The sequence below is a fragment of the Onychostoma macrolepis genome, chromosome 23 (assembly GCF_012432095.1).
Source record: "Onychostoma macrolepis isolate SWU-2019 chromosome 23, ASM1243209v1, whole genome shotgun sequence".
Taxonomy (NCBI): domain Eukaryota; kingdom Metazoa; phylum Chordata; class Actinopteri; order Cypriniformes; family Cyprinidae; genus Onychostoma; species Onychostoma macrolepis.
This window is the reverse complement of record NC_081177.1, coordinates 22,990,660-23,009,371: the sequence shown is the minus strand read 5'-3', so window position 1 is coordinate 23,009,371 and position 18,712 is coordinate 22,990,660. Positions and strand designations below refer to the sequence as shown.

The 18,712-nt window shown below is 36.1% G+C and overlaps 1 protein-coding gene across 3 annotated transcripts in view; it reads left to right on the top strand.

The window, feature by feature from the left end:
- The window catches only part of LOC131532438 (uncharacterized), a 62,613-nt gene that overhangs the window by 21,692 nt on the left and 22,209 nt on the right, over window positions 1–18,712 (top strand). For 2 of the 3 annotated variants that reach the window (XM_058764094.1, XM_058764093.1), the window contains exon 2: window positions 14,440–14,610. The exons of the other annotated variant lie outside the window; for it this stretch is intronic. In XM_058764094.1, coding sequence (XP_058620077.1) covers window positions 14,507–14,610 — 104 coding nt within the window. In that variant the 5' untranslated portion in view covers window positions 14,440–14,506. The remainder of the gene's footprint in view (window positions 1–14,439; window positions 14,611–18,712) is intronic. 3 annotated transcript variants of the gene reach the window in all.

Below are 18,712 nucleotides of genomic sequence, written 5' to 3'. Positions count from 1 at the left end.
TGTAACGATGTGTTTATTTATACTCGCTCAACTATCCTGCAAAAATTTGATGGCATGAACCTTGCAAACATTGCCAAATTCAGTGACTAGATCTTCTTTTGAAGCGCTAAATGTAGTAGCCTCTGCCACCTGGTAAACAGAAGTTTATTTCCCGGTGGACTGATAAAAACCTGTGCTCCCTGACTCCTGGAAATTGCATAAAGCAGTCAGTCAGATCAGAACTCGCTCTTGCCACTGATGTGTGCAATCTGCAGCCTGTCAGTGAACGGTTTGTGGGCGGCCTATGGACGTGCCGTCTGAGGCCAAAACTAGGTCAGATATGGCATAATGTGTCTAATGTGACCAAATGCACATTTAGTGTTTACATATTCTTTATTTTCCACATCTCAATTGGTTTAGATCACTTTTATGTTAGCAGGTGCTTAAAACACTGCATTCTGGATTAATGTGCTTCTGATAATCCCAATCCTGTAACTTCCCGACCCGGAAGCTAGCAGTGAGTCTTCAACAGATCTGAGCATGATGGATGATGTAGTCCAAAATCTGTTGAGCTTCCTGCTTCTCTTACCCATTTTCTGAGAGCTGGGTATTTCTTGTTTCATAGCAGTTGTGAGTACAGAGGAGAAGCAATGAATTATTAAATGTGCTGTGTTTGAGCAGAAATAGAAACCTGCCTTCAGAAGTGTGAAAATATTGCTCATCAACAGGGAAAAGGATGCATTGTTTTGTATTGAAGAAACTCTGTGTGCTGCTAATCTACAATAGGGGCTTGTGAAAAAGATTCTTGACAATAATCCAACCATCCAGTCATAGTATTGTGATTACATCTGAATAAGTTTAACATATGCATATCATCAATATTTTATTTTATTTATTTATTTATAAAAATGCAATTCTTTAGTTTAGTTTCTTTTTTAATTAAAAAAAACTTAAAACTTAAATTTAAATAAAATATTACTCATATATATTTTATATTATTTAGCTTAAGATTTTTAATTGTTTTTTTTTTTTTGCTTTTTCATTTTAAAATGTAATCTTTAAACGTTAATGTTACACTTTTACTTACGGTTATTTTATTTAAAAATATAAAATATATATAAAATATGTAAAAAATCATTTAAAAGTTTAAAAAGTGTAAAGTTTTAGTATATTTATTATGTTGTTTTTTCGTTTTAAAATAAAATTTGTACATTTTATTTTTACAATATGAATTTTGCCTTAAAGGAATTTTTAGGAATGAATTATAAAATTAATGATGTAAATTCATTTATTCTTTCTGGTTTTACAATGTTAAGCTTAAAATTAAATTTTTGCTTTTATTTCTGAAATCTAAAAAAATAATTTACTGCTTTTGATTAGAGAGATACTTTAAAAAATGAACAGAAAACATTTTTGCTTTCTCATTTTTATTACATTATCAAATTCTCTCATTTATTTGTAATTTATATTTTGTACATTTTCAAAAACAAAATCATTTTAATATTTTATTATTATTATTTTATTTTATTTATTATATATTATTTTATATTATTATTATATGATTGTATTAATTAATTTATTATATTTAAATAACTGTATTATTTTTAAATCATTTTAAAATTTGTTGTTTAAAATGTCATTTATTCTCTGCTTTTTAATTTTGAAACTTCTGATTCTTATTCTTATAAATATATACTTTTAAAGAGTGAACAGAAAATTATTGCAAGTGAGAGTGGCAAATAGGATTTGAACCTTTGTCAGTCTTTGTGCACTACAGCTCATCGTTTCAACTACTGCATCTCCTAATGATTCTTTTCTACTCTAAAACATTTGACACATACATAGCATGTGTTGATGGATGGAATTTAAACTACTGATGGCCACTTGTATGACTTATTTATTATTTATCTACTCATATCGGTGTTTCTTATAAAGTGCAAGCACACACTCCCTGTGGCTGTTACTCCGAGGGCTGCTGTAATGATACCAAACAGGACTGCTGGGACGGACAATCAGAGATTAGTCACGGATCAAAGTGATTGCCACCCCTCACACGCTTCTGCATCACTCACACTGAAGCATAGGGAAGGGATTTGTCACTCTCATGCTCAACATGCTTCAGACGATGGCTGTGATAGAGAGAAAGAACATTTCCATGCTCAAATAATGTTATGGAGAAATGTGCTGAAGCCTTGGCGAACCCTCAGCAGAAGCAAGTCTGACTAGTTTAGAGTTAAGACGCTTTATGAGAAGTTAAGCACTGAAATCATTTTAATCTGCTTTGAGCAGACGTTTGATACTTTAGGACATTTGGAGACAAATTCTGTGTCGTAAAAATCCCATTTGGGTGTTTTTACAGTGTACTTGAGGCGCTTAGACCATCTTCAAACTGTTATGAGAAGACCTACGTGTTTATTGATGAAGTCTACAGTGACTGTAAACTTCAAATAGCTGGAGAGCTGAAAACTTCAACAGAGGTATAGTATTAAACTTTTTAATGACTAGAGAACAGTGATGGGTGTTCAGCCAGTGTTTGGGACGTTCCTTTAACATTGCAGTTTGCCAAGATACATCCATCCATCCAGTGTATAGGGTCACAGAGATGCTGGTGCTGAGATACAAGGTGCATAGAATAGAGAGAAACAGTGCCTGCTTTTTCAGCTGTGTTCTGGACAAAATCAGACAAAAAGGTACAAGACTGTGTTCTTAACAGCTTTAATGAAGAAAAGAACCACAGTCCCATGAAGCATTGTGAATGACATGATCAAATTAAAAATAAAACAATTGACAAAGTAAGTTTATTGCAAGAGAGGTATATGTATATACAGTATATTGCGTGATTATCTTGTCTCAGTTCTCTTTTGGGTGAATTTTTTGCAGAATCATATTTTCTCATGAATTCCACTGTTAAGCACAATTATTTAATAATAAGCTGAAATAATGTGGTTTTAAGGGGTCAACAAAGCGTATAGCCTTGAATAGCAGCCCAGTAGGTGTGTCTTTAATTGTTGTTAAGTTATTGTTAAAAACAGATTCCTGCATGTATGGATAATATGAATGGGATTTTAATTGCAAAAAAAAAAAAAAAGTAGTTATAAGCTACAAACAAAAACGACCATTGAAGCTGATTTTGGGAGTAATATTATTTTATATCATATTATAGGCCTATATCTAAATCAGAGTTTATCTAACTCAAAAACTATGGAGATTTTGAATGAATGAATTTTGTGATGGACTGAATTTACACAGATATAACTGAGTCAGAAACACAGTGTAAACAGCAGTGTTTAACTAAAACAAATCAGACTTTCGGTTCAAACTACAATGTTGCATTTTGTCACACAAGTAGATTATTACTAGAAATGCTGCATATGAATAAAGCAGAGTTTCTGGCATGCTAGTGAAAAAAATAGAAGCGTCTAGGTTTTAGGCATAGATATGTATATGTAGACTGCTTCAAATGCACCAGCACGTCCACTGTCTTGGAATGATCACTCATACAAAAAAAATAAAAATACAAAAAAATAAATCAATGAATGCTCATTAGAAAATGCCACAGCATTGCGCAGCCTATGTTTGTAATAACTGCCGAGTTTTTGAGAATTTGTTGGTTTTTGTTTCATGTAACTAGATGTGAAATATTGTCTAACATTAATAATAAACTGAATGCTGTGAAAATCAGCTGCTGAAGTCTATAGCAGATAATTCATGGACCAGCTTTGATTGTTTCAATATGGCCGACAGCTTGTATATAGTGGCCAACAGCAACAGCCTTTATTGAGGAATCTGTGTATATATATATCTATGGTTCTAGGTGGTTGCTTGCTATTTCAGTCAGGAAGTTCTGGAAGTAAAAACCTATTAATTTTCTTCATAGTGGAAATGTTTTTTTTTTTAACTTATAAAGACATAGTCAGAGCTGTTGTGAGTTTTGAGGTTTTTAATAGACGCTGTGCTATTGTTGAAGTTGTCAATCTGTATTTATCAACTTATTTTTAAAATAATGGTGTTCAACAATGGAATTCATGGTGATAAACTACATTACCCATGATTCTGTAAAGAACAAACAAATTGCACCAAAAAAACAAAACACACACTTTAGCGTCCATTCGCTACCATGAAACACTATTTATATGCATATTTTGCAATAATCATAAAATATGTAGTTTATATATACATCTTTAACTCAGTAGTTTTATATTCATCTGTTTTTTTATTTTGATTATGTCATTTGCAATGCTTCATGGGATTGTAGTTCTTTCCCTTTTTAAAGTCGTTAAGTACCTTTGTAATGTTTTGATTCACCTCGTTGCTCGTTGATTTGGTTCATGACTTTTCAATGAACTCTTTAAAGAAGACTTTTTTTTTTAAAATCCCTATGGGAAAATTAACGAGCAACCACTATTGCATTCAACAGAGCAACCAAATCTATACTGATATTCTGACCTTTAAATAAGGCTCAAATCACTCCTTCAGTGTAAGTCTGGGATTTTTCACCTGTTTTATCATCTGCATTGCGAAAGTTGTAAATTTATAATAATAACTAATTATTTAAATATAGGAAAGATTATTTAATGTATAATATGGAGTTTGTTTGCATCAATAACACTAAGAAATAGTGATAAGAAGCTTGCTGGCAAGAGAAACCATGACCTATAACTGCTGCCAGCATGATGAAATCTGTTGATACAGTAAGTGTAAACACACACACACATGGTCTAAAAACCGTCATACTGCACCGGTCAAAAGTCATCCTGTCCACCCGTCAACCACAATGTTATGAAGTGTCCAGATGGTCCTCTTTGTAAAACAGTCCACAGTGTAAACCCACAGGCCACGGTGGGGAGGTGTTAAATGCTCTACTGTCTGTGAAATAGCCAACAGCAACAGCTCACCCAGTTCTGAAATGTCGGGGTCAGTTGGGGACTTGTTCTGCAGTCTCTCTGAGGATATGGATTGAGGGGTTTTCCGCTCATAATGGGATTTATCCGCATGGTGAGCTGAAAGATGCAGAGAGGGATGAGGGAAGTATGAGGAGCAGCGGGTGGCTGAACTCCCTCATTCTCACGAGAGCCTGTTATGATGGCCGCAGATGGAGTTTAGCTGTCATATTAGCAGGGTGTCGAGTGCATGTGATGAGCTGCACGTGATTCCACACTGAATCCCCACAAAACAACAGCGGCTTTGAAGTAGAAAGAGAGATGGAAAGAGCTTTGTGACACTGTGGAACGTTTCATGTCACAGCTAAAAGATTGCAAACACTACGGCTCTGTTACATAGCCTAATTTGATGCTTCACTGTTTATAGAGGCCAAAAACAATCCCAGGTAACATGTTTAGGTTAAAACGTTGTGGGAATGTTGTTTTGAAATGTTTTAAAACCTTGAAATGTCCAGTTTTCTTGTTGTGATTACAACCCAAATTCTGGAAATGTTGGGACGTTTTTTAAATTTGAATAAAATGAAAACTAAAAGACTTTCAAATCACATGAGCCAATATTTTATTCACAATAGAACATAGAGAACATAACAAATGTTTAAACGGATAAATTTGACACTTTTATCCCCTAAATGAGCTCGTTTCAAATTTGATGCCTGCTGCAGGTCTCAAAAAAGTTGGCACGGGGGCAACAAAGGGCTGAAAAAGCAAGACATTTTTGAAAAGATTCAGCTGGGAGAACATCTAGCAACTAATTAAATTAACTGACATCAGGTCTGTAACATGATTAGCTATAAAAGGGATGTCTTAGAGAGGTAGAGTCTCTGAGAAGTAAAGATGGGCGGAGGCTCTCCAATCTGTGAAAGAGCACGAAAAAAGATTGTGGAGTACTTTAAAAACAACGTCAAATTGCAAAGGCTTTGCAAATCTCATCATCTACAGTGCATAACATCATCAAAAGATTCAGAGAAACTGGAGAAATCTCTGTGCGTAAGGGACAAGGCCGAAGACCTTTGTTGGATGCCCGTGGTCTTCGGGCCCTCAGACGACACTGCATCACTCATTGGCATGATTCTGTCATTGACATTACTAAATGGGCCCAGGAATACTTCCAGAAACCACTGTCGGTAAACACAATCCGCCATGCCATCTGCAGACGCCATCTAAAGCTCTATCATGCAGAAAGGAAGCCACATGTGAACATGGTCCAGAAGTGTCGTCGTGTCCTGTAGGCCAAGGCTCATTTAAAATGGACTGTTTCAAAGTGGAAAAGTGTTCTATGGTCAGACGAGTCCAAATGTGACATTCTTGTTGGAAATCACGGACGCCGTGTCCTCCGGGCTAAAGAGGAGGGAGATCTTCCAGCGTGTTATCAGCATTCAGTTCAAAAGCCAGCATCTCTGATGGTATGGGGGTGCATAAGTGCATACGGTATGGGCAGCTTGCATGTTTTGGAAGGCACTATGAACGTTGAAAGGTATATAAAGGTTTTAGAGCAACATATGCTCCCCTCCGGACGATGTGTATTTTAGCAGGAGAATGCAAAACCACATACTGCAGCTATTACAACAGCATGGCTTCGTAGTAGAAGAGTCCGGGTGCTGAATTGGCCTGCCTGCAGTCCAGATCTTTCACCTATAGAGAACATTTGGTGCATCATTAAACGAAAAATACATCAAAGACGACCACGAACTCTTCAGCAGCTGGAAACCTATATCAGACAAGAATGGGACCAAATTCCAACACCAAAACTCCAGAAACTCATAACCTCGATGCCCAGACGTCTTCAAACTGTTTTGAAAAGATGAGATGCTGTACCATGGTAAACATACCCCCACCCCAACTATTTTGAGACCTGTAGCAGGCATCAAATTTGAAATGAGCTCATTTTGTGCATAAAATTGTAAAGTTTCTCAGTTTAAAAATTTGTTATGTTATCTATGTTCTATTGTGAATAAAATATAGGCTCATGTGATTAGAAAGTCTTTTAGTTTTCATTTTATTCAAATTTAAAAAAAAACTGTGGTCTAGAGTCTAGAGTCTAGACTCTAGACAAATCGTACAAAATCTTATGAATATTATTCGTATGAATAAGCCACCTCGTAAAATACGTACGAAATGGTCGTGAGATAGAGTTGGTTTTTCTTGTCATGATTAGAACGTTATTTAGAATGTTCATTAAGTACAAATAGCATGATGAGGACATTCCAAAAATGTTGTTCTAAGAGAACATATGCAATTATGTATTATTACGTATATTAAAATGAAGTTATAAGAACTTTACATAAACATTATTTTAAGAATGTTCTGTTAGCTGGGGTACATGAAGAAAGCTAGCTGTTATCATTGGCATTTATCTCAATGGCAGTTGCTCGGCTAGTGTGTGAGCACTTCTATAGAAGGATGTGACTAATCTTGTTTCTAATTGTTGAAATGTTTTTGAGCTAACCATCTAATTACTATGGAGCCACGGGAAAATTATGTCATAACAATGCTGATTGGTTAATGATCCCAAAAGAAAAAACAGAAGTTTATGCTAATGCTTGCTATAGGGGAAGTGTGGCAATGCTGAGAATGCAGCACATGCTTGCTTTTTGTTATGAATAATTTTCTGATTCTAAACCTGTGCTAGCAGGTTTCTAAGCTAATACCATTACTCTAACAAGAACAAAAATATCAGTCACAATCATACTGTATATTGGGGCAAAACAGTACATTAATTACTTTTCAATGCTGAATGAATTATATATTAAAATGGACATTTCTTGTCTTGAAATTGTTGTAATGCCTCTAATGTAAAGCAGATATGAAAGTCTGCCTTAGACTTTGGCCAAAATGAGGGTGATTAAAAGTAATTTCCTATGAGGCCTTAAAATGCACTCTAGTTTTGCAACTAACTACAGTTTGAAACAAAGCACTTGTTTTGTTAGAATACACATCTCCATTCATTCTTTTGAAAGAAACTAATAGTTTTATTAATATTTTAAAGAATGCATTAAATTGATGAAGAGTGACAGTAAAGGCATTTATAATCTTACAAAAATGCTTTCTTTTTGTTTTCAAATGAATTATTGTTTTGGATTTTCTATGTGTCAAAGAATGAAGAAAAATGTATCATGGTTTTCACAAAAAACATTAAACAGCACAAATGTTTTTAACATTGATAATTTTGATAAATGCGTCTTGAGCTGCAAGTCAGCATATTAGAATGATTTCTAAAAGATCATGTGACACCGAAGACTGGAGTAATGATGCAGAAAATTCAGCTTTGATCACAGAAATAAATAACATTTTAAAACATATTAAAATAGAAAACAGATATTTTTTTAATGTGTAATAATACTCCATAACATCACTGTAATTACTGTATTTTTGATTAAAAAAATGCAGCCTTGGTGAGCATAAATTTTACACTATATATACACTTCTACACTTTTGGCCGGTAGTGTGAATATATATATATATATGTATATCTGTATTGTGTATATTCATTATGTATACATAAATACACATACATACAGTATATATTTTGAAAATATTTACATGTATTTACATGTATATATTTATATTCATATAATTTATATTATATATAAATATATTTAATATACAAACATAACATATTTTTCTGAAGTACATACATGCATGTGTGTGTATTTATATGTAAATAATAAATATACACAGTACACATACATATATTATGTAAACAAAATTTTTATTTTGGATGCGATTAATCACGATTAATCGTTTGACAGCACTAATATATATATATATATACTGTATCTCACAGAAGTGAGTACACTCCTCACATTTTTGTAAATATTTTATTATATTTTTTCATGTTACAACACTGAAGAAATGACACTTTGCTACAATGTAAAGTAGTGAGTGTACAGCTTGTATAACAGTGTAAATTTGCTGTCCCCTCAAAATAACTCAACAGAGCCATTAATGTCTAAACCACTGGCCACAAATGTGAGTACACCCCTAAGTGAAAATGTCCAAATTTGGCCCAGTTAGCATTTTTTCTCCCCGGTGTCACATGACTCATTAGTGTTACAGGGTCTGAGGTGTGAATGGGGAGCAGGTGTGTTAAATTTGGTGTTATCGCTCTCACTCTCTCATACTGGTCACTGGAAGTTCAACATGGCACCTCATGGCAAATAACTCTCTCAGGATCTGAAAAAAAGAATTGTTGCTCTACATAAAGATGGCGTAGGCTATAAGAAGATTGCCAAGACCCTGAAACTGAGCTGCAGCACGGTGGCCAAGACCATACAGTGGTTTAACAGGACAGGTTCCACTCAGAACAGGCCTCGTCATGGTCGACCAAAGAAGTTGAGTGCACGTGCTCAGCGTCATATCCAGAGGTTGTGTTTGGGAAATAGACGTATGAGTGCTGCCAGCATTGCTGCAGAGGTTGAAGGGGTGGGGGGTCAGCCTGTCAGTGCTCAGACCATACGCCACTCACTGCATCAAATTGATCTGCATGGCTGTCATCCCAGAAGGAAGCCTCTTCTAAAGATGATGCACAAGAAAGCCCACAAACAGTTTGCTGAAGACAAGCAGACTAAGGACATGGATTACTGGAACCATGTCCTGTGGTCTGATGAGACCAAGATAAACTTATTTGGTTCAGATGGTGTCAAGCGTGTGTGGCGGCAACCAGGTGAGGAGTGCAAAGACAAGAGTGTCTTGCCTACAGTCAAGCATGGTAGTGGGAGTGTCGGTCTGGGACTGCATGAGTGCTGCCGGCACTGGGGAGCTACAGTTCATTGAGGGAACCATGAATGCCAACATGTGCTGTGACATACTGAAGCAGAGCATGATCCCCTCCCTTCTATTCCAACATGATTACGACCTCAAACACACCTCCAAGACGACCACTGCCTTGCTAAAGAAGCTGAGGGTAAAGGTGATGGACTGGTCAAGCATGTCTCCAGACCTAAACCCTATTGAGCATCTGTGGGACATCCTCAAACGGAAGGTGGAGGAGCGCAAGGTCTCTAACATCCACCAGCTCCGTGATGTCGTCATGGAGGAGTGGAAGAGGACTCCAGTGGCAACCTGTGAAGCTCAACCTGTGAAGCTCTGATGAACTCCATGCCCAAGAGGGTTAAGGCAGTGCTGGAAAATAATGGTGGCCACACAAAATATTGACAGTTTGGGCCCAATTTGGACATTTTCACTTAGGGGTGTACTCACTTTTGTGGCCAGCGGTTTAGACATTAATGGCTGTGTGTTGAGTTATTTTGAGGGGACAGCAAATTTACACTGTTATACAAGCTGTACACTCACTACTTAACACTGTAGCAAAGTGTCATTTCTTCAGTGTTGTCACATGAAAAGATATAATAAAATATTTACAAAAATGTGAGGGGTATGCTCATTTCTGTGAGAAACTGTATATATATATATATATATATATATATATATATATATTTAAGAATAAGAAAAAAATTACATACAATTTTATGAATACAATGTATTCATAGTTTTGTTTTTATGTTTATTTCTATTCATTTATTTTAATTAGCAAATTATTTTAATATATACTGTATATATATATATATATATATATATATATATATATATATTTGAAAAATGTTACATATCTCATTCATCCTCTTGTCTACTTCATTTTTACACATTTGCAAGCAACTGTGCTGAATCACACATGCTGTTATCAAAATAGCAAGATTTAAATTTTAGCATCACACACATAGCAACAGGTTCAAACATAGTATTGGCCAGATCCAAATATGTATGTGAAATCACAACTTTAACACAGGTTACATGAATAAACACAAACAGACCCCTGCATCAGTCCTGATTATTTCTCTGACAAACATAAATATTGTGTATAAAACCTGTTGTTCCCAAAAAAAAGTGTAAAATCGAATGTTTACAGTATTGTGTGATTACGCTTAGATTGGGACAAACTCATCACATTCAGTTTGTGAATTCCTGGCCACAATTAGAGAAATTGTAGCAGGTCTGTAATCCTGTGGCGAGAGCTGAAAGAAGCTTTGGGTTGTTCCACGGGCCATTAGAGGATGATGGGAGGTCAGGTTTGGGCAGGGAGGGAACAGCTCGTCTACTTCCAAATGTGATTACAATGATGCAGCGTGAGCGAGTGCATATATTCGTATGATGGGATTTAGATCGCGTTCACCTTAAGGGACTAGGTTGGCTGCACGCAATGGCAGTGCGTACTTTATAATGTAGTGACGTGTGCCTCAGAAACAATGTACATTTACAGTAATGGAGACTTTTGTCATCAAGAAACATTGTAGTTGATTTCCATCTAAATAGGGTCGTTGTTCATACTTCAGACCTTTTTTTGTGGTTGTATTTCTTTAGATGATGCATTTACTGCACTGAAAGTGCAGGTTGAAGCATAAAGAAAGCTTTTCTTCTGTGGTAATTCAGAGAAAATGCACATAGCCCTGCTACACACTGCAAACTTACCATTTCCTCTGTGCAAAGATATGCGAGTTTAATCACACACACACACACACACACTCAGATTAAAGTGTGTGTGTGTGTGCGTGTGTATATGTTGCGTTTGTGCGTTCACCAGCGCTGCTATGGTGAGAGGTGGGAACAACAGAGACGTACGAATTGTTGCTAGAGAAACCTTCCCATGGGGAAGCACTGAGCAACACACTCCAACAAATACTTGCCCTGTTTAAAGACTCGTCCGAAGCTTGATACTGTCTGTCTGGTTTCTATACCTCCATTTATATCAGTACTCTCCTCATTTCTTTTCTTTCGTCATTTAGCTGCAGATTTTCCTCGGTCCATTCAGACTGAATGTTTAGGAAATGTGCTGACAACAGCATCAGACGGAGGAGAGAGGGAGGGAGGATGGTTTTGAATTTTTCTGGGGGATGCAATAATATCTTTGAGAATGCGAAAACAGTGTTTATCTCACACAGATTCTTGTTTTATCAACCATCCGCACACACACACACACACACACACATGTGCGATTCACACCCACAATCATAAAAATGGTGAACGCTTTTGGGTTTCCATGACCTCCTTTCCCGAGTCGGTCTTTTGTCATATCCCACTCTCTCTCTATCTCTCTCTCTCTCTCTCTCTCTGTTTCTCAGTCTAATCCTGAGCTTTGGCCACATTTCTCCTCTGGCTGCATGTGTGTCATTTTGTGTTTTGTGTGTGTGAATGTGTTTAGAGGGGAAAGCTCAGGCCATCTTGAAAAATTGATATTTGATCCCGTGTGTAAAGGAGAGGAATGAGTCCAGCTGGCTTCACACCAAACATCAACACTGCTCTCTTTAGTCTGTGATGTATGATGGATTTCTTCATATGCCAGGCTGGCATTTTTAATGACATGATGAAAAATGTCAGGACCATACAGTAAAAACATTTTAGTAGTTCATCATCTTGATGTTTATTTGAGAGAAATGATAGCTGTACTTTGCAAAAATGACTACATTGTCATGCTGGACAGCCCCGCCCACCTTTTTGTTTAAAAATAAAGTAAAAACAGTAATATTGTGAAATATTAGTACAATTTCAAATAACTGATTTTTATTTGAATGTATTTTAAAATGTAATTTATTCCTGTGATTTAAAGCTGAATTTTCAGCATCATTACTCCAGTCTTCAGTGTCACATGATCCTTCAGAAATCATTCTAATATGCTGATTTGCTGCTCAAGAAACATTTCTTCTTATTATATTATGTTGGAAACACTGTGATTCATTTTCTTCAGGATTCTTTGTTTAATAGAAGGTTCAAAAGAACAGCATTTATTTGAAATTCTCAATGACAAAATAATTTTTTTGTAACATTATACATATATTTGCTCTCACTTTTGATCAATTTAATGCATTCTTGCTTTATAAAAGTAAGTAATATAGGGTCATGGGTCAAAGACAAAAAGGGAATTTAAAGCAAAACAATAAAAGTTTAGTAAATGTTTTGTGCAATAAAATCATACATTTTTACCAAGATTTACAGGGGGGAAATATTCTGAGAAAGAAAAATGTTCACAAAAACCTTTTTTTAAACATTAAAGTAGACACTTTACATGCATTTAACCCTTACAGAAATTAACCATGGTTTTACAGAAAAAAAAAGAAAAGAAAAAAAAAATATTGTATTGTCTGGTTATTGTAGTTAAACCATGTTAACCACAAATTAACCAAGTTTTGCTAAACTAACCATAGTGGTATTTGTAGTAAAACTGTGGTTATGCAAATGGTAATCAATAAGCTAAAAAAAAAAACATGGTTACTACACTACTACACAACTCCATGGTTATTTTTGCAAGGGAATATAATATACGTATATAAAATAATTACTTTTGTAAATTTATTTTAATGTGGACACCAAAATGGGATGTCTCGTCTTTGACCCTCATATATTATGATTCTCTGTGATTTTCTCAAATCACCCATCAGCTGTGGACAGACAAGTTGTTTGTTGCTGAAAACTTGTAGTGTCTGGTTAGGACACAGTATAATATCACAGTACTTATATACCATATTACTGAACGTTCGTGTTCATGTACCATGGTATTTTCATGGTACTTCAAAGAACACCACACCATAGTAGATGTTGAAAAAACATGGTATTAGCACAACTCGAGGAGAGAGTCATAGATAACACAGCGACTTGTATTTGTACATGTATTTATCTTAATGACTGAATGTTGACTGAGACTTTAGCTTAGCCGCGGTTAGCTTAGCTTTGCTTGTAGCTAGTCTTCATATTTTCCCCACAGACATGCCTCAGCAGAAATATTAAACTTCAGATTTAATCCCAGGCATTACTGTACACAGAGAGAGATTAAACGCCAGCCATGACTGTCACTCATGTGTGCAAGCAATATGACAGGTGATTTGAGACACTTTAGCTAGCATTAAAAGCAACTGGCAGAGGTAGGCTACTTTTTAAAAAACTTTTTAATTTGAGTCAGAATACTGGTTTTAAAACATAATTCTTTCTTAAACTCACTTTTCTTCTTGCTGTAGGTATATTGGTCAAATCACTTGAGTCACATGGGGTAAAACAAATGAAAGAATGCACAGCAAAATTAGATAAAACATGAATAATTAATGCTTGCTCCAAACCATAAACTTCTAAAGCAACAAAACCAGCCTTGTTTATATGTTAAATATTTATTCGTAAATGTGAATTTTCATTTAACAGTTTCGCATTATGTGAGACACCTTTATATATTCATTCATTTGGTTGCCAGTCCAATATGTCAAAAAATTAATTTCCTGCTCAAAACGTTTCCTCTAAATATCGATATGAAAAATCTTGACATGCCTTAACCCTCTTTATTTAATCTTTTCAATCACACTGCATCGTCCTTCCGGCAGGCATCTAATAATTATTATATTATAGGTCAATAATTATTACCATAATTCAGTACCTCAGTGTAACTTTACTCATTTATTTATATCCATTTTCCTGTGTTCTGTGTGCTGTGGGCCTAGTCATAGCTTCTGATCCGATCTTGTCTGTGTTATCTGTGTGTGTGTAGGTGCCCCGGACGAGCCATACGGCTGGACCTGTGTGTGTGTGTGTGTGTGTGTCTACAGCTCAGTGGAATGATTTCAGATCTCCCCAAGGTGCTGATACTGGGGGCCATCGCCGCCGCCTCTGCCTTTGTGGTCACCATCCTTATTGTCTTGGTGTGTGTGGGGTGTCAGAGGTAAGCGAACATGCGCGCGCACACACACACACAACACACACACTGTTTAGTATGTTTAAAGCCATTTGGTTTACGGGATACAGGACATGTCCTCATAAACCATGTTTACGCTGTAATACCCATGTCATTATACACATTTTGAAAAATTGACACATGATAGGTTTTGTGGTCCAGGGTCACAATTACGTTGCATCAAAGGGTCATACTTTATATTAGGTGGCCTTAACTACTATGTACTTACATCAAAAAATAAGTACAATGTACTTATTGTGTTCATACTGTATTGCAAAACACCTCTGCTGCTATTGAGGTGGGATACGGGTAAGGTTAGGGACAGGTTTGGTGGTCTGGGTAGGTTTAAGGGTGGGTTAAGGTGTAAGGGATGGGTCAACAGTGTAATTATAAATATAATTACAGAAATTAATTACAGATGTAATTACATATAGGTATTTTTAATTTTTAATATGTGCATTGTACCAAATTATTAATTTAAATGTAAGTACATATTAGTTAAGGCCACCTAATATAAAGTGGGACCCATCAAAGTATTAAATTTCATTTAGATTTGTTATATCTTTAAATTCTGAAATGATCTCATCATGTGGGAACTGATGTTATCGAACTGATACTGAAAGAATCATTAATTGAATCGTTAAGGAACCAGAATTGTCGAGAGCAATCAGAATCAAAACCAGGATGGTTAATTCCTTACAGTTCCCATCCATATGTAACGCTTTATTCCCGATGTTTGTACGTTTGCATATAAAAGTCTTTGTGCACAGACGCGCCCCACTCATATGTCGAAAGAATGCGTCAGCTTCTTAAAAACTCTTTCTCCCCCACTCTCGTGTCAGGGCACCTCCTCCTCTTTTTCTTTAGTTCTATCTCTCTTTCCATCTCTATCTCTCCTTCCCTGCTGCAGAGCGACTTGATGAATGCTAATATCACTCCTTCAGCAGATTGCGTGCCCTCTGTTGGAGCCGTTTCGCTGGGAAATGCCTTAAGTTAAGCTCTGCTTCGGATGCTCATTTGTGACAAAGACTTCTGCTTAGAGATATTACAAGGAACGAAACCCTCCAACAAATCAGTTTCACATATTCTCAGGCATTGTTCTATTTCTGTTTTACGTAACGTTTCACAGAAAAGATGAATAGGGACTATACTCGTTTGTTGCATACTCACCACAAAGTCATGTTTTTGCTGTACTGCAAAACAACTTGCTCTAAATGTTTTACAAGACTGTTGTACAGAAGCCGCGTGTGTTTGTGTTTTAATGGCACTCTAATGGTAAAAACACAGTAAGTACGACTGATATTTAGTGCTCAGAGAGCAGGTTGGCGTTGCTGCAAAGTCACCAGATGCCTAATGGAAAACACACACTGCGCTCATTGTTCTGAGATACACAAATTATGATTGAGTAAAACCCCTGTTTCAGAATTAAAATGTTCCGTCTCATTTCCATCGCACAAAATGAAAATGTACTCACCCTCATGTATTCCAAACAAGAATGACTTCCTTCTGTGGAACATAAAAGGAGATACTTCAAAGAATTTTCATGCTGCTATTATCAATGCAATGAAAGCTTATAGTGCCCCCCCCCCCCCCAAAAAAAAACAAAAACAAAAACAAATTGTGAGCTGTGGTGAATGGAAAGATTTTTAGCAAATAACGATTTACATTTTTTGATTCCTTTTCTCACAAAAAGTGTCACTTCATGACAATTACTCCATGACTTGTTGCTTGTTCAAAATAATTTGTTAATTGAAATAAAGCTCACATAAATTAAATAATAGGTGGAAAAAGTAAAACTGAAAATCTAAAATAAAAGCTAATTCAAAATATAAATAATAAATACTATAATAGTATATAAATAATACCAAAATAAAACTTATTCAGAAGATTTGACTGGATGAGACTTGTGATGAGAATTTCTGGATTCAGTACAAGTTCAGTTGCCAGCATTTGTGGCATAATGTTAATTACTACAAAAATTAATTGACTTTCCTTTTCTTTAAAAAAAGCTAAAAACCTGAGTTAATGAGAGACTTACAATGGAAGTGAATGGGGCAAATCTGTAAACATTAAAATACTTACTGTTTTAGCAGTATAGCCACAAGACATATTGGGCCTCAATATGCTCATATTTGTAAAAAATGCCTTTGACGTGGAAAAGTGCTTAGCGTCACATCAGGGTCTGAGCAGACGTACACACTTTTTCTTGTTCAGGTACTGCAGGTTTTTGAAAATGTAAGCTGTTCTTGCAGCTCGCTGTTCTAAATTAAAGAATTTGGATGATGACTGGTCAACGTTTATATGTTAATGACATTAATAAGGAGTCATTTACAGGACAGAGAGCTGAAACCATTCAGTTGTGTGCAAGTTCAAGATCAGTTTTTTTCTTTATGGAACTATTTAGATAAAAAGGTTTTTCTATGGCATCGTGAAGCATCTTTATTTTTAAGAGTGTTTGTGTTAAATATGATTTTATTGTGAAAAAAAAAAAAAAAACTTATTAACTTTAGGAATAGTTCAGCCAACAATGAAAATTTGTTGAAAATTCAGTCACCCTCAGGCCAGTCAAGATGCAGATGATTTTGTTTCTTCATCAGAACAGATTTGGAGAAATGCAGCATTTCATCATTTGCTCACCAATGGATGCTCTGCAGTGAATGGGTGCCGTCAGAGTGAGAGTCCAAACAGCTGATAAAAACATCACAGTAATCCACAAGTAATCCACACCACTCCAGTCCATCAATTAACATCTTGTCAGTGAAAAGCTGCTTGCTTGTAAGAAACAAATCCATCATTAAGGCATTTTAATTTTAAACCTTAAACATATTTGACTGTTTAGACTGTTATAAACAGTGTGCATATTTCTCCTGATTCAGACGAGAGTTAAAAACAAATTAATGATTGATTTGTTTCTTACAAGCACACAGCTTTTCACTTCTCCAGACGTTAACTGATGGACTGGAGTAGTGTGGATTACTTGTGGATTATTGTAACTTGTACTGAACCTGGAATATTCCTTTAAAACATGGCAATGCTACTGCTGCATTCATGATTGCACATCAGTACCAGAGTGCAGCTGTTATTTTGCTGTGTGAGGTTTTGCAGTGTGTACAGTGCATTCTGCAAGTCATGTGTGTAGACACAGGGTCACTAATACCCAGGTGCAAACGTGTCCCTCCGTCCTCCTGAGTTTCTGACCTTCACAGAGGAACAGAGCGATTCAGCCTTCACAACTACAAACAAACTGGAGACATCATGCCATTATGCATTACATTATTCTACTTTTTAAATGTCTTGTTATCAATTCATCCATAAAAGCCGTCTTCATCTAGTTTAGGGAGTAAAGGAGAGAGAGAGAGAAGAGAAAATCCTCTGTTTCACAGATTCGTGTGAGTGTGAGAGATGCTGCGGATGTTAAAAATGGGGTGAGAGTGAAAGGAACAAAAAGAGGTGTGTGTGAAAAAATGTGTGTATTTCACAGGCTGTTGGATTGGTGGAGAAAGAGAGAAGCTATAATTGATGTCACACCAGGTGTGTGTAGGGAATGAGAGGAGAAGAATAGCAAGGGAGGAGGGATCGTCAGGGTTACCTATCCATCTTCTCGCTCTCTCTTCCTCCAGTACACCTGCAACACATCTCGTCCCTCATGATTACGCCATCCCTAGATAAAACCAGACCCTGGCAATCCCACAGAGAGCCATTACAAACACTCGCTGTAGTGGAATTTTACTTCCTGTCCTATTCAACATTGCACAATAGCTCTGGTACAAAACCCAGAGAGCTGCATGTCTAGTGTCTACAAAGGCTGCAGCTTTGTAAGGCGGCATTCTAAACAGAATGTAATCTCATAGGTGACTGATTTGGAACACTGCATACTTCAGTTTCTTACTCATGATTCCAGTAGTCGGTGTCCACTGTTTCCCTTAATTTTTCTCCATAATAAATGGGAAATCTCTTTTGACAAACCATTAAAGTGGTGATATATGCTTCTGTATCATGTGTGATTTCACTTCTTTTTTTTTAACTGTTTAATTGCTGAATTCAAGGTGAAGAACTACACTACCCATAATCCTTAAAGAAGAAGCACCAA